At 52.6% G+C, this 13,188-nt stretch overlaps 2 protein-coding genes across 4 annotated transcripts; one reads left to right on the forward strand and one right to left on the reverse strand.

Moving 5' to 3' along the window:
- Positions 1–1,416: 1,416 nt before the first annotated feature.
- Positions 1,417–7,802, reverse strand: SMPDL3B (sphingomyelin phosphodiesterase acid like 3B). 2 transcript variants are annotated; one of them, XM_032132039.1, is made up of 7 exons: positions 7,442–7,802; positions 5,888–5,985; positions 5,225–5,368; positions 4,486–4,658; positions 4,160–4,340; positions 3,438–3,571; positions 1,417–2,382 (listed from the first exon to the last, which is right to left on the reverse strand). In XM_032132039.1, the coding sequence occupies exons 1-7, from the start codon at positions 7,723–7,725 to the stop codon at positions 1,999–2,001; spliced, it is 1,398 nt and encodes a 465-aa protein (XP_031987930.1). In that variant the 5' UTR covers positions 7,726–7,802; the 3' UTR covers positions 1,417–1,998. The 2 variants fall into 2 exon arrangements, with proteins under 2 accessions (XP_031987930.1, XP_031987931.1); XM_032132040.1 differs by lacking the exon at positions 5,888–5,985 and having other exon boundaries at positions 7,442–7,519.
- Positions 7,803–8,003: 201 nt separating this feature from the next.
- Positions 8,004–12,521, forward strand: RPA2 (replication protein A2). 2 transcript variants are annotated; one of them, XM_032132588.1, is made up of 9 exons: positions 8,004–8,086; positions 8,235–8,347; positions 8,420–8,521; positions 8,601–8,714; positions 9,395–9,469; positions 10,524–10,637; positions 10,923–11,033; positions 11,122–11,216; positions 11,901–12,521. In XM_032132588.1, exons 1-9 carry the CDS (start codon positions 8,071–8,073, stop codon positions 11,983–11,985), a joined length of 825 nt encoding a protein of 274 aa, XP_031988479.1. In that variant the 5' UTR covers positions 8,004–8,070; the 3' UTR covers positions 11,986–12,521. The 2 variants fall into 2 exon arrangements, with proteins under 2 accessions (XP_031988479.1, XP_031988478.1); XM_032132587.1 differs by having other exon boundaries at positions 8,026–8,086; positions 8,462–8,521.
- Positions 12,522–13,188: the final 667 nt, after the last annotated feature.

Here is a 13,188-nt window from a genome sequence, read left to right on the forward strand (position 1 = left end):
GCATCACAATTAGTGCCTGAAACTAACCCTGATGCTTCTCCTGCCTCCCTCAGAGGAGAGCAGCAGCTTTCCAGAAGCACTGGTGGTGAATTTAGTTCTTTTGTTTTGTATGAATTTTCCAGAACTGATGTCCTTCTCAGAGAAGCTTTAAGAGACAAGCAGCTAAAGAGCATGAATCTCTGCTCTCCACCCCTTGTACACCCTTGCTGTCTCTCATCACAGAATCTGACAAACATTAGGGAAAGGTTTCAAGCACAGTTGCAGAATGGTAGCGGAGGGGGAAGCCATAAATACTAAACCTTAAATACTGCCGGGGCCCACACAGGGCAGGTGTAGGCAGGCTGGCCCCAGAAAGGCCCACAGGTGAGAGTAGGGAGCTGGCACATGTCCCGGGGGCTGCTACCAGCATTCCTCATGTCGGCACACACTTCTCACGGGGGGAACAGAGTCACCCTACCCGCCCCTCTCTCCTGCACCCCCGGGCCCTCGGGGCCGGCCCCAGCATCTCTACGGGGTAACTCCCGTGCCCCGCGGGCGGCCCCCTCCCCGCAGCCGCAGCCCCCGGCGGTGCCTCGGGCGGGGAAGAGCCGCTCCGGCGCCATCCCGCGAAGCAGCCTCTACCCACTCGTCCCGCGGGGCCCCGCGCCCCGCACGGCTCTTGCAGCGGTTCTGCTACGCCGGGGCAGAGCCGCCCCCAGCCCTGCAGCCCCAGACTCGCGTGTCCCCCGTAGCTCCTGCCCACGCTCGGAGGTGCTTCAGAACGAACCTGGTCTCAAAGCGGCCCGGTTGGGATCCGCCAGCTCAGTCCTCCCGCTGCAAACAGGAGGATTTCAAGACAAGCAACACCGGCAACTACCGCGTGTCTCCCACCGTTCCCTCTCAGACCTGCGTTTGCTCTAGGGAGCTCTGGCGACACAGAGCTGGAGGGGACAGGGCCGGGGGCTGCGAGCCCTGCAGCCCAGGAGCAGAGTGGGGTGTTCACAGCGAAGTGAGGTGTGTTCCTATGGGCAGTGAGGTACCAACACATCAGACCCTGCGCTGACAGGCCCGCAGTGCATCCCGGCCCTTAACTGGGTGTTCGAGCACCCATAGCACCGCTCCACACACACAGTGAGGTGGTCCCAGGGCAAACACCAACGCCAGCAGAAAAAGCACGACTTACCCTCCCCGTCAGACCCCTGGGAGAGCCCAGAGCCACCTTCACACAGCACAGAGCACTCATCCTGCGCCCCCTCCACCCATACCTGGAGTCCAATACCAGCACTGTGTACTGGTTCCCTCCAGGGTCTTAGAGCAGCTGGCAAACCCAAGGCTGTAAATCACCACCTCAGATCTCACTGGCAAAGTGGCCCAGATCAGCTGCCAAGCCCAGCTGAGAGAGGGAACTCAGTGGAGGCGAGTGAAGAGAGCACAGAAGAGAGAGCGAAGAGAGCTATTTATGCTCAGCAACTGAGGGGGAAATAATTATCAGTACCTCATCTTCAGCACTGAAACACCAAAGTTTGCTGAAGTCCAGGCACTGCCACCCCACCTGGCTTTGCTCATAAGCCACAGGCTGCTGTGGAACAAAGCCACCATAACAAGATTTCCTGAGTCACCAGCTGTACAGACTTGCAGAAGTGTGTGCCAACATATGGAATGCTGGCAGCAGCCTCTGGAACATGTGGCAGCTCCCTACCCTCATCCGTTGCCAGTTCATGTCCACAGGGAGGCCTGGTCTTCATCTGATCTGTGAGGTTGCTCCAGCAGTCCCAGCAGAGGGGAGACAGACTACTCATTGCAATCAGTTTGGCGTAACAAGGCACTCAAAAACATTGCCCTTCACACATCAAGCTTATCTAGAAAATTTCAAATCAGCTTCACAGGGCTTTTAGTAAACATTGACAGTTTTGTCCTGGTTTCCAAGCAAGTTCTCAATGCCAAAACCACTGATTCACATCCAGTGTAGTGTGATCTCATGCCCTCCTCCCTTTCTCTTGCTCTTGGCCATCACAGCGCTCACTGAGGACTGAGAAATCCTAAGAACATGCAGAAAACCAAAAGCCAAACACTGCTGGCAGCAGAGGCAGAGCTGTTGGTTTTCACACACTCATTGTACTTTGTAAAATCAACTTCCCTGATGGCACACAGGTGATCCACACGGCATTCCTGCTTGCACGGCTCGAGGTCGTATCTGGCAGAGTTAAACTCATAGTACAGCTGCAGGTAGTGTGGGTCCCTCGAGATCCTCTCCAGCACCGTCTGCATGGAGCGGGCAGAGCCATCAGGGACCTGGAAGGCTTCTGTCAGCCTGTACTCTTCTTCCCACACTGGGAACTCTTCGTCCCATGGTGAGGCCATCAGGTTGGCACGAGTAAGGTTCAAGTAGTAGGTCACCATATCCTGAGAAGGAGAAAAACAGAATTGAAGAGACATCAGGACAAGATTGGCCCTGGAGTGAGACACTGGGCTGGGCTAGGCCCCCTCTGCAGCACTCCCCACTAAGGGCCCAGCTGCCACTGACAGGGCTTCCTACCAAGATGGGCACCTGGGAACACCTCAGGTGAAAGCCTCCAGAACCCACCCCAAACAGAGCCTGTTTCATAAGGGGTGAAGGGGTGGCTTTGCTCTGCTTGACTTTGATCTCCAAACATCAGAAACTTTGAGCCTGGCCTACTTCATACAACAGTTAGTTACTATCACCACTATCCAGCAGCAGAAGCAAGGGCTGCAGGAGTGTTACTTCCTGAGCAAAGTTATTTTCTCAGCTGTGAACAAACTGAAGAATAAAGTTTTTCACAACTTCTGTTCTCAGTCTCTTGCCCTTTTTTCTCTCCACTTCACTGGCTCCCCAGCCTTGCACAGCATATTTTAGCATTTACTTCTATGCTATAAACATGTAAACAGAGCAACTATAGAGAACTTCATCCACTACAAAGGAGGGCATAAGCACCCGTCCTTCACCTCCTGGCAAACAACAGGTGGGAAACAGAAGCTGCCCCTACAATTCACCTCAATTCAGATCCACTCCAAATGCATCATTTTAGCAAGTAGAGGGACACAAATAATTTTTCAGATGGGTTAAAGGTTTTGGAGTGGGTCTGACAAGTCTGTTATTACTCAAAGAGTAGTTCTGTGATCCACATTATCTGGGGAGCAAAACAAGTATCAAGGGAAACTCACTAAGGACATGAAGAACACCACAAAAACTGTCTGACCCTTCCCTGGGGAACTCATCCTAGCAGGATGCGCTGGCTGCCAGGGCCATGCTTTGACTCACTGACACTCTGACTAAATCTTTGTGTCAGACACAAGGCTGAAATATCATGGGTCAGAGTCCTCTCCCACACAGCCACTCAGTCCTGTGGACTCAGAAATACTGAAAAGCCCGTTCCAGCTACAGAGGGGAATTAAAGTTCTTCCAGAGCTGTGGTGTGGTGCACACAGGGATTCCCTACCAAGACCTGAAGGGTGTCCCGATCATAGTCGATCACCCGGATCCCAGGGTTGTTGGCTCCATTGCTCACTCCAGGTAATGTTGTTTTCCAGGGAGTCACTCCAGGGGCCAGGAACATGACATTGATTGGACTACCTTCACAGAAATGCAAAGCAAACCATGACTGGAGACCTTGGCTTGTCCCACACCATCTCCCCATCACAGTGAGCACCCTGGAGCAGATTGCGCTGCCAAAAGCACCTTTGTCACCAGCTCCTGGTACCACCACACAGACAAAGATTAACACATGGAACAGTACTGAGGACTGAGCACAGGGCTGCTGCAGCCAGGAGCGGGCTTTCCAATGCTGGCAAGGGCTTTGGCAGTGAGGGTGGCCAGGGAACGACACTCAGCAAAGGTGTTCACCCAGAGCACCCCACACACACACAGATTCAGCACTGCTCCCTCAGCAGTGCCCAAACCCCTCAAGAGGGAACAGGCAAGAAGTTGCCAGGCATTCAGGGGAAACAACAACATTTGAGGAAGAATGGGAAGGAGGGCAGGAGCTACAGATTGGGGATAGAGATGAGAACCATTGTTGCCTCTTGTTGCCCAAAGCATTTCAGAAGCTTTTGCTGGCTTCTTAGCTGCTTTCAGCCAACAGCCTCTGAAAACTCTCATGGACAGTGATTCTGAGAGCTGGCAGAGCCGTCACACAAGTGCTTGGGTGACCAGAACGGGTACCTGTGTCACTGTAGAACATGCGAAAGCTGTCCGTGTGATGGTGCCCAAAGAACTGGGCAGAGATCACCCTGTGGTGCTTCTGCACAATTCCCAGGTACCGCTCATTAAAGCCCCTCCGGAACCACGGCTTGCCCCGTTTCTTCTCAAAGAAGCCAGGGGGCACATGTCCCACAACGTAGACCTAGAGAAGAAAGAGCTGCCCTGAGCACAGAGCCCACGCTGCCCATGGAGCACCAGCCAGTTGTGACTGCACCCAGAGGGAGCAGAGCAGGAAGAGCTTCCAGGCTGGGGAGAAGCCCAGGTTGTTTATTCAGTCTTTTTAATACCATTTCATCCGCTCTAGAGGCGTTGGTCAGTGTTTCTTCCAGCCACTGGAACTGCCCCCCAGGATCCTCCTCACCAGCTGTCTCATCATTCTGGTCATAGTACAGGTTGGTGTTGAGGACAACCATCCGCCCCCTCATCCCTGGGCCAGGCAGCTTCTCGCTGTAGAAACCTCCTTAAAAATGCAACCGACGGAGAAAGAGCTGGAGGTCTGGTCACACTGGTGCCTGTGATCCCATATCCCTTTGTCTCCACCTCTCTCTGCTCTCCTTAGCAATAGCCACAGCAGGGTCACTGCCTGGAACAGTGCTCTGACCACTCCAGGATGTGGATTTGGAGTGACTCTTCCCTGTGTGTCTCTTGTAATTCTCGTGCCTCTCCCGAGGAAGGGAGAACTGAATGGGTACCATGGGCACACCAGGAGCTGGGAAGCTCTGGAGAGCCACAGCACTGCCTGCACCAGCTGCTACCTTTAAAGATATTTTTCCTCCCTCTGCAGGTCACCACTCTGCATTCCTTCCAGTAACTTGACAATGGCAGGAGAGACTAAAGTATAAAATAACTTCTCTTCTTGCAAGCAGAACTCTAAGACAGAAATCAGCATTAAATTGGACCCTACCTCTGCAATATGCTATGAATACTGTTGCTCTGAGCATAGAAGCAAGGAAAATTGTTCATGGTATTCCCCTACCCCTCCTCATATCCCCAGCATGCTCTAAACATGAGCCAGTGGTGCCAGACCTGCTCTGAAGAGAGGAAGGGAAGCATCACTCAGCCAGGGCCGCCACAGTTCTGCTGTTTGGTTGTAGATCCTGTGCTCCTTCCCAGGAAACTGATTCTTGGGGTGGAAGTCATGATTGCCCATCGCTGCATAGACCTTAGTACCTGGAGACAGAGCAAAGGAGGCGCAGGGGAGGTCAGTGCTGCAGAGCTCCTCCAAGCTCCCCAAGGCACTCCTGGCCTTGGAAAGAGCAGCACAACCTAGAGCTTTGCCAAGGCCAGTCACCTTCCGTCCCTGGGGCCACACTGCCCGGGGGCACCACACAGCTCTGACCCGCCCTTGGGACAAGCCACCCACAGCCAAGTGACTGAGCTGTCACCAGCAGTGATACTCCTTGCCCCCTGCTGACACAGGTTATGTCTGAGAGTATCTTGCAGCCTTTTCTGCCTTAATGACTAATGACAGAAACCTTTCTTTTCCTCTCTCCTGAGTGAGCTAACCTGAAACATGATTGTGCATCAATGCTGTATGGCACAGCAAAATTGAGGCCACTGAAAGAACACAAACAAGTCCCAGTGACCACAGCCCTTCTGTGCCTTTCCTTGTCCCAGTTCTGTAATTTCTCCATCCTGGTTAGCCCTTCCCATGAGTCTCTGTGCCCTTCTCATCCCCGCAAATCCTACCTGGAAATGTCTCTTTTATCAGAAAAGTCAGATTTGCTATTATGTGCAGAACCTTTTCTTCTCCGAGCTGCTCATTGGGGACATGGGGAGTGTCATCTCTAGAAAAAGAGAAGCAGCACAGTCACTGTCTGGGACTAACAGGACCTGTGCTTACAGCAATGAGCAAGGCAGAGAAACTTGCCAACTCCTCTCTAGAAGAGAGTGCCTCCTGGAAGAGAAAGTTTACGCTTTTGTGTGCAGAAGTCAGTGCTATGTTGACTGGCCAAGACACTGAGGGAGTTTCAAGAAATTGCTCACAGGGAAAATGAACTCCACTCCAAACTTGCCAGAGTCAAGGAGTGTTCAGACAACGCTCTCAGGGATGCACAGGGTGGGATTGTTCAGGTGTCTGTGCAGGGCCAGGAGATGGAATCCATGATCCTTGTGGGTCCCTTCCAGCTCAGGATATTCTGTGATTCTATGATTCACTTTACCTTAAAACCCCTATGCACAAGGGTGTAAGGGGAGGCTCTCTCTGCCTTGGGGCGTGTCACAGGCACTAAAGCTGCCTGGAAATATTGCAAGGATCAGCACTTTGCAATCTGAGGGCATCTGACGTGCAATAATGAAGCAGAGCTGTTTGCACAACTGTGATCACCATTAAACAAGGGAATGCTTCCAGTAAGACAGCAATCTGCTCCACATCTGTGTTTGCACTAACGTGCCTACGGCATTTGTAGACGATGCTGGGCTGTCCACAAGCCCACTGGAGAGAGAAGAAGATTCAAAACCATGTCAAAGGACTGAGGAAAATTGCTTAAGGGGAAAAGAATACTCAATATAAGGTCACAAGGACCAATAACTACATCTAAGCAGGAACAGCCATCTGCAGGGACAGAAAATGAAAACATGAGACAGGCAATAGTCCTGCAAACTGGGACTGGAGGTTACAGCAAACTGAGGTTGCACTATCAGAAGAAAGACCATACACACAATCACCATGCAAAATACAGTTTTGACCATCTGTAAGTGCTGTTGAGGCTTCCCATAGGACAGGGGACCCACCCCTGGAAGCCATACCAGGAGAGAACATCCTCCACTGGGGAGGTTCCTCTGACTCCTAAAGCAAAACTGCCCCTTCTTGAATCAGGTCTCCCAGGTGCCTCATAGCAGCCACAAGAAATGCTGCAAGCCTGGTTTACAATGCTCTCCTCCCACTCCTCTGACCGGCAGCACCGGACGCACAGACACACAGCCCACAGCTCCTTCCCCTGAGCATTGCAGTTACTCGGAGTCACTGGGGAGTCAGACACGGCTGGACAGGAGGCACAAAGGATGGACAGTGATCCTTTTGTCACCTCACTGCAACGAGCTTCTTACCAGTGTCGAGAGCCCTCGCTGGGGTTGTGCTCTTCTCCAAACCCCTGGTTTGCATTACGAGGCACATCCTCCCCTCTCCTTTTCAAAGCGGGGACCATGGAAAGAGCCCTGACACCCCACGAGCTCCCTATGGGCTCCACTGCCCTTCTCCCGCCTAGCCCTGGTGTCCCTCCAGGCGGACCCGGCCCCTCTTACCCGGTCCAGAGCACGAAGTCCGGCCTGGCCAGGCGGCCCTGCATGGCCCGGGCGGCCGAACCGAGCAGGCTCCAGGGCGCGTCGCACAGGTAGCTGCCCCACGGCCCGGCGGGCCCGGCCCGATCGCCGCCCGAGGGGCACGGCCGTCCCGCTGCCGCCGCCGCCTCGTACCCGGGGTCCCAGTGCAGATCCGTGAGGTGCCAGAACCTGCCGGAGCCGCCGCCCGCACCGGGCAGAGCCACGGCCAGCGGGCACAGCAAGAGCAGCACCACGAGCCGGCCCATGGGCTGCAGAGAGCGCTGCCGAGAACGCTGCCCTGACTGCGCTGCCCTGACTGCGCTGCCCTGACTGCGCTGCCCTGACTGCGCCCGCCCCCCTCTGCGCCCGGCCCCGCCCTGCGCCCGGCCCCGCCCTTCGGCCCCGCCCCCACCCGTGCGAGGCTGGGCAGCGCCCACTCTCAAAATGGCGGCGGCGGCTGCCCCGCGGCCTCCTCCTATTGGAAGGAGCCAGAAGACGGAGGGACACGATTGGCTGCCGGCGGGCAGAGCGGCGCTCCCGGGTTGGGCGGGAGGCGGCGGCGCGCGAGGGTCGGCGCGCGGGCGGGTGGCGGCAGGTTCCGGGCCGGCGCCATGTGGGGCGGACACGGTGCGCGCGGGGCCGGGCGGGCCGCACTCAGCGGGGCGCGGGGGACGCGGGGCCCGAAGCCGCCGCCGCTCACCCTGATGGCGGCAGCGGTGAAGAAGGGGCCCGCGTCCCCGCCACCGCCTCACGGTCCCTCTCTCCCCCCGCTTAGGGAACTTCGATGGCGGGTACGGCACCGTGAGCGGCGTGGGACCCCCGGGCGGCTACACGCAGTCCCCGGGCGGGTTCGGGTCGCCCGCCGGCGCGCAGGCGGAGAAGAAGCAGGTAGGCTGGGCGGGGCCACGGGAGGGGCCGCGGCGCCGGGGTCGGCTCTGACGGCCCCTCCGCCCCTTGCAGCGGAGCCGCTCCCAGAACATCGTGCCCTGCACCGTGTCGCAGCTGCTGGCGGCGGAGCAGGTCGACGAGACCTTCCGGATCTGCGATGTGGAGATCTCGCAGGTGGGCGCCGGGGCGGTCGCGGCCGGGGCGGACCCCTGGCCCGCGGTCGGCCCCGGCAACCCTTCCTCCTGCGCCGCAGGTCACCGTTGTGGGCATCGTCCGGCACGCGGAGAAGGCGCCCACCAACATCCTCTACAAAGTGGACGACATGACGGCAGCCCCGATGGACGTCAGGCAGTGGGTTGATACCGATGTAAGCATTGGATTTCCTATGAACAGGCTTTAGCAGCTTTTGAGAGCAGTGGGTAGAGAAAAGTTACAGAACTATACAGTGTCTCAACTGGAAGAAACCCATAAGGATCACTGATCAACACCAACTCCCTACTTCTCACAGAGCTTTTTTAATCCAAAAGATGTGGCTTTTCTGAAACGTGTTTTAGGGTAATGTCCCTGAAATCCAAGGGAGATGCTGCTGTAGCAGAGGTCACTGGTGTATATGACTGTCTGCCTGTTTAGTATAGCTGAGTTCAGCTGAACAGTTTTGGGGGGGTCATCAGGCAGATGTTCAGTTGCCTTACTGCGAGTTTAGCTTGAGTTCAAAACCGGCTCTGGCCCACCCCATCCCCCCAGGCAGATTATGAATTCAACACCTAATTTTTACTATTAGAGGTTCCTTTCCTCTTGTTGCACTGTGAGAATCTCTCATAAGTGGACAGAGACAGCAGAGCAGACAACTGACACCGCTCTGAAATGTATACTGGTGTTGTTCTTTATTTTTTGTTTACAGCTATGTTTCTCTAACTGCTCTTACTGGACATAGGAATGCACATTGTTTGTGCTTGCTTGAGATGAGCCTGCTTTGCTAAGTTATTGTGCTAACTGAGAAATGGAAACATGAATCAGCAAACCTCTCTTTTTTCCTCTCTCTGTTAGGAGGCAGGAGGTGAGAATGTTGTGGTCCCTCCAGGAACCTATGTCAAAGTAGCTGGTCACCTTCGGTCATTCCAGGTAAGGTCATGTTATCTGTGTGTGAGTCCTGGCCATGAGGCTGGAGCAGGGGTGTGAAGGATTGGTGATCTGGCTTAGTGCTAGGGGGCTACTTTAGAATATCCACTTAATCGTGGTCGCTGGACAAATCCTTCAATGTCTCTGCCAGGGTTGTATTTAATAACACTAATTGTTCCTGAATGCTAGTAGTCCTGAATGCGGACTATTTAAAATGAGAATCCTTTCAAAATTCCCCTTGTCATCAGCATGTTTTCAGCAGAGCAGAGTTCTGGCCACCAGGTTCTGGGGTGTTGGTACTGTCAAGCTTAGACCTAGTTCTGGTTCATGGGGAGACTTCTTGTAGCACTTCATGTAGGACACGTGGTTTAAATATTCAAATAATGGTTCATGCATTAAAGCAAGGTGCAGGTAATTCCCAGCTGGTTAGAAAGAGGAGTGACTCTGTCTCCATTGTCTTTCAAAATCACATCCCTCCCCTCCTCCTTGCTCACTCCCAGTGGGATGGGGGGGAATCAGAAGGGTCAAAGTGAGAAAACGTATGAGTTCAGATGAAGGCAGTTTAATAAGTAAAGCAAAACAAGGAATTCATTCCACTCTTCCTATGGACAGGCAGGTGTGCCTCTTCCTCGCCCTTTCACCAGTTTTATGATTGAGCATGACCACTGGCTGGTCTGGGTTCTCCCTTGGGGCAGTGGGGGTCCCAGCTGTTTCCCCTCACAGCTCCTTGTCCCCTCCCAGCCTAATACTGGTGGAGCTGTGTGAGAAGCAGGAAAGCCCATGGCTCTGTGCAAGGGTTGATAAGCAATGACTAAAACATCCCTGTGATATCAACACTCCAGCACAAGTCCAAAACTAGCCCATGCTACTGTACCCCAGCCAAAACCAGCACAAGATGTAGGTCAGAACGTTTTGGACTAGCTGCATGCAGAGAAGCTCTCTCCCCACTGCTATCCTGCTCCTGGAGGGAATGGCTGGGTTGGCTGTTAGGCATCTTTGTGTTGCTGTGTTGTAAATTGTTTTCTTTGTTTTCTGTTTGGTTTTGTCCCACTGAAAGAATAAGAAGAGCTTGGTAGCATTTAAGATCATGCCTCTGGAAAATATGAATGAGTTCACCACACACATACTAGAAATTGTCAATGCACATATGATCCTCAGAAAAAATCTTATGGTACGTACAAAGATCCTGATTCCATCATGGCCCTTCCTGACTGGTGATCTCCCAAAGAGAGACCTTTCGCTGGGAAAATTGCCTAACTGTGGGGCTGGAAAGCTTAAAGCTGGGCAACACTGAATGTTTAACAGGAGTCTTGACTTCCTTGGAGAGAGATTGTGTTGCAATCCACTTCCGTAAGAAGATGTTTTTACTTACTGGCTTAAAAGTAACAAAGAGTGTTTAACACTGTGGGCTTGGTCAGCCTGGGTAACCACAACACTTTTATTCTCATAATTCCAGTCAGCATCAAGAGTGCCACAGTCATTTTCCTCCACTGGGATAAGTGACATGGGGGGCTACGGAGGAGGTGGCAGCCTGCCAGTGAACGGGCTCACGGCACACCAGAGCCAGGTGGGTGCCAGCAGCTTTTCTGGAAGCACAGCAGTGGCAGCGGAGGCTCTTCCAATGTGATTTAGTGTGGTGGTTCTTGTTCCTCCAGGTACTGAACTTGATCAAAAGCTGCCATGTCCCAGAGGGGATGAGTCTACAGGACTTGAAACTTCAGCTCCACAGTATGAGTATGTCAACAATCAAGTAAGTGTGTAGAAATGAAGGATGCTATGGAAATCCAGGCAGTCCTTCCAGAGGCAGAGAGGACAATGGACAAGCCCAGACACTGACCTGTGAATCAGAGTGGGTAATTCAGGTGGTCCCAGCAGTACAGGAGCCAGAGCTTTTGAAAGTTTCACTGCCCTGAATGAGCTGTTGCCAGTTGCTTTGTTCCCTGTTTTCAAAACAAGCTGTTCATCAGTTCAGTGGCAATGTACTGCAGTGCCTCAGTAATATTTTTCCTGTTCAAGGACTACCTTGCTCTCTGCACACTGATAAAAAATTTAGGAATAGTCTGTTCTATTCTACTTCACTGTCTCTCATAACTTCTTCTTGAGACTTACAAAAATAGTCATTAGCTTCCATGACCTTTGTATGTTCCGTCCCCTGTGGAACAGAGTAGTGGATGCTACCTGGGCAGTGCAGAGTGGTGACTCAGGCAGAGTCTGAGCGGCAGGGGGAGCACATTGCCATAGCTTTGGAGAAACTTCCTGTGTCACTTACACTGCCCACGGGACAGAGACACCAAGAGCTTCCCTTGGCAGCTGCCAGGAGGGACCTGTGGGGATAGGGTCTGTAAATGGGAATTACCTGGAAGAAAGGTGGTGACTTATCTCGCTTTGCTAACTAATTGCTAGCTCGTTACCAACTGTGTGGTTTTTCTTCAAGGCAAGCCGTGGAATTCCTCAGCAGCGAGGGACACATCTACTCTACAGTGGATGATGATCACTATAAGTCAACGGATGCCGAGTAAAGTTCTTTACATCTGATTTTAGTTCCAAGCAAATGTTTGTCCATGTTTCAAGATACCTTGCTGAGCTCTGTGACGTGGAGGGTGACCTTTGCTCTTTGTGGAAATTCCTGGTTACTCTGTGAATGCCAACTCCTTGGAATTCAAGGATGAGCAGAAAGTGTGTGATTCTGGTAATTGGACCTGATTCTATGCTGTGACCATGTGACTGAAAGCATGAAGAGACACAGGAAAACTGAACTCCTCAAAGCTTCAGAGCCTTCACTTTGTTTTGGCTCCTTAGAGGGTGCCTGTTAGAAAGAAGAGCTTCTTTATGATTTGTCCTTTATTTCTAGAGCTGTTTCTCCTAACTCAGCTTCCATTCCATTTCCTTCACAAAGTGGGTAGCCAAGAGTAATCTTCCACTAGTGTACAGCAATCATGAAAAGATGTTCTTATTGTTTAGTTTGCGCATTTAAATCTATATTTGTACTAGGGCTGATCTTGTTACTAGAGCTTTTGAACATTTCCAATAAAATGTTAACTTGGGGCGCCTTGCATCATGTGTGACTCTAGAGGCTTTTCTGCCTTGAAGAAGAAAACATCTGCTTGACAAAACCTGGGGGTAAAAGCACAGCTCATACTTTAACTTTCCTTATTTTTTCCTTAGCTTTTTGCTTTGAAGGTTCAAACTGAAGTGAATGTCTGGCCAGTAAGAAATTAAGTAATTTTACTACTGAAGAAAACATGTTGTCTCAGTGTTCCAAATAGGGCCAGAACCATTTCTGCTGCCAAAACAGACTCCCCAGGGAAGGGGTCATGGCCCCAAGGCTGCCAGAGCACAAGAATTGGACAACACACTCAGGCACAGGATGGGATTGTTGGGGTGTCCTGTGCAGGGCCAGGAGTTGGACTTGAGGATCCCTGTGTGTCTCTTCCAACTCGGAACATGGTATGCTGTGCCGAAAGACATGCGTGCTGTGCTTTCAGCTGAAGCTCAAATGAATTACACTGTGTGAAACAAGGTTTTATTCTTTAAACCATTTTTAAAGCCTAACAGAAAAACAGTTGGGATACAGGTTGATACTGGTGGTGGACTGAGATGGAGAAAAGGGATTTGTGTTTCCTATTTCTCTGCACCCCCTGCCTTGTTCAGGAGGCTGCGGGGTGGCTGCTGCAGGGTGTACTTGTTGAGCTTTTGACAGGGTACCCTTCTCGGACCAGGGT

Source organism: Corvus moneduloides, chromosome 23, assembly GCF_009650955.1.
Source record: "Corvus moneduloides isolate bCorMon1 chromosome 23, bCorMon1.pri, whole genome shotgun sequence".
Taxonomy (NCBI): Eukaryota; Metazoa; Chordata; class Aves; order Passeriformes; family Corvidae; genus Corvus; species Corvus moneduloides.

What these genes read in the sequence shown, in the direction of transcription:
- RPA2 (XM_032132588.1), top strand. An exon ending in CGCAGGCGGAGAAGAAGCAG is followed by an intron (nt 8,348 to 8,419) that starts GTAGGCTGGGCG and finishes CGCCCCTTGCAG; the next exon opens with CGGAGCCGCTCCCAGAACAT. An exon ending in GTCACCTTCGGTCATTCCAG is followed by an intron (nt 9,470 to 10,523) that starts GTAAGGTCATGT and finishes TCCCACTGAAAG; the next exon opens with AATAAGAAGAGCTTGGTAGC.
- SMPDL3B (XM_032132039.1), bottom strand. Translation starts at nt 7,725, where the DNA reads ATGGGCCGGCTCGTGGTGCTGCTCTTGCTGTGCCCGCTGGCCGTGGCT. An exon ending in GACTTCGTGCTCTGGACCGG is followed by an intron (nt 5,986 to 7,441) that starts GTAAGAGGGGCC and finishes CTCTTTTTCTAG; the next exon opens with AGATGACACTCCCCATGTCC. An exon ending in GATAAAAGAGACATTTCCAG is followed by an intron (nt 5,369 to 5,887) that starts GTAGGATTTGCG and finishes CTCTGTCTCCAG; the next exon opens with GTACTAAGGTCTATGCAGCG.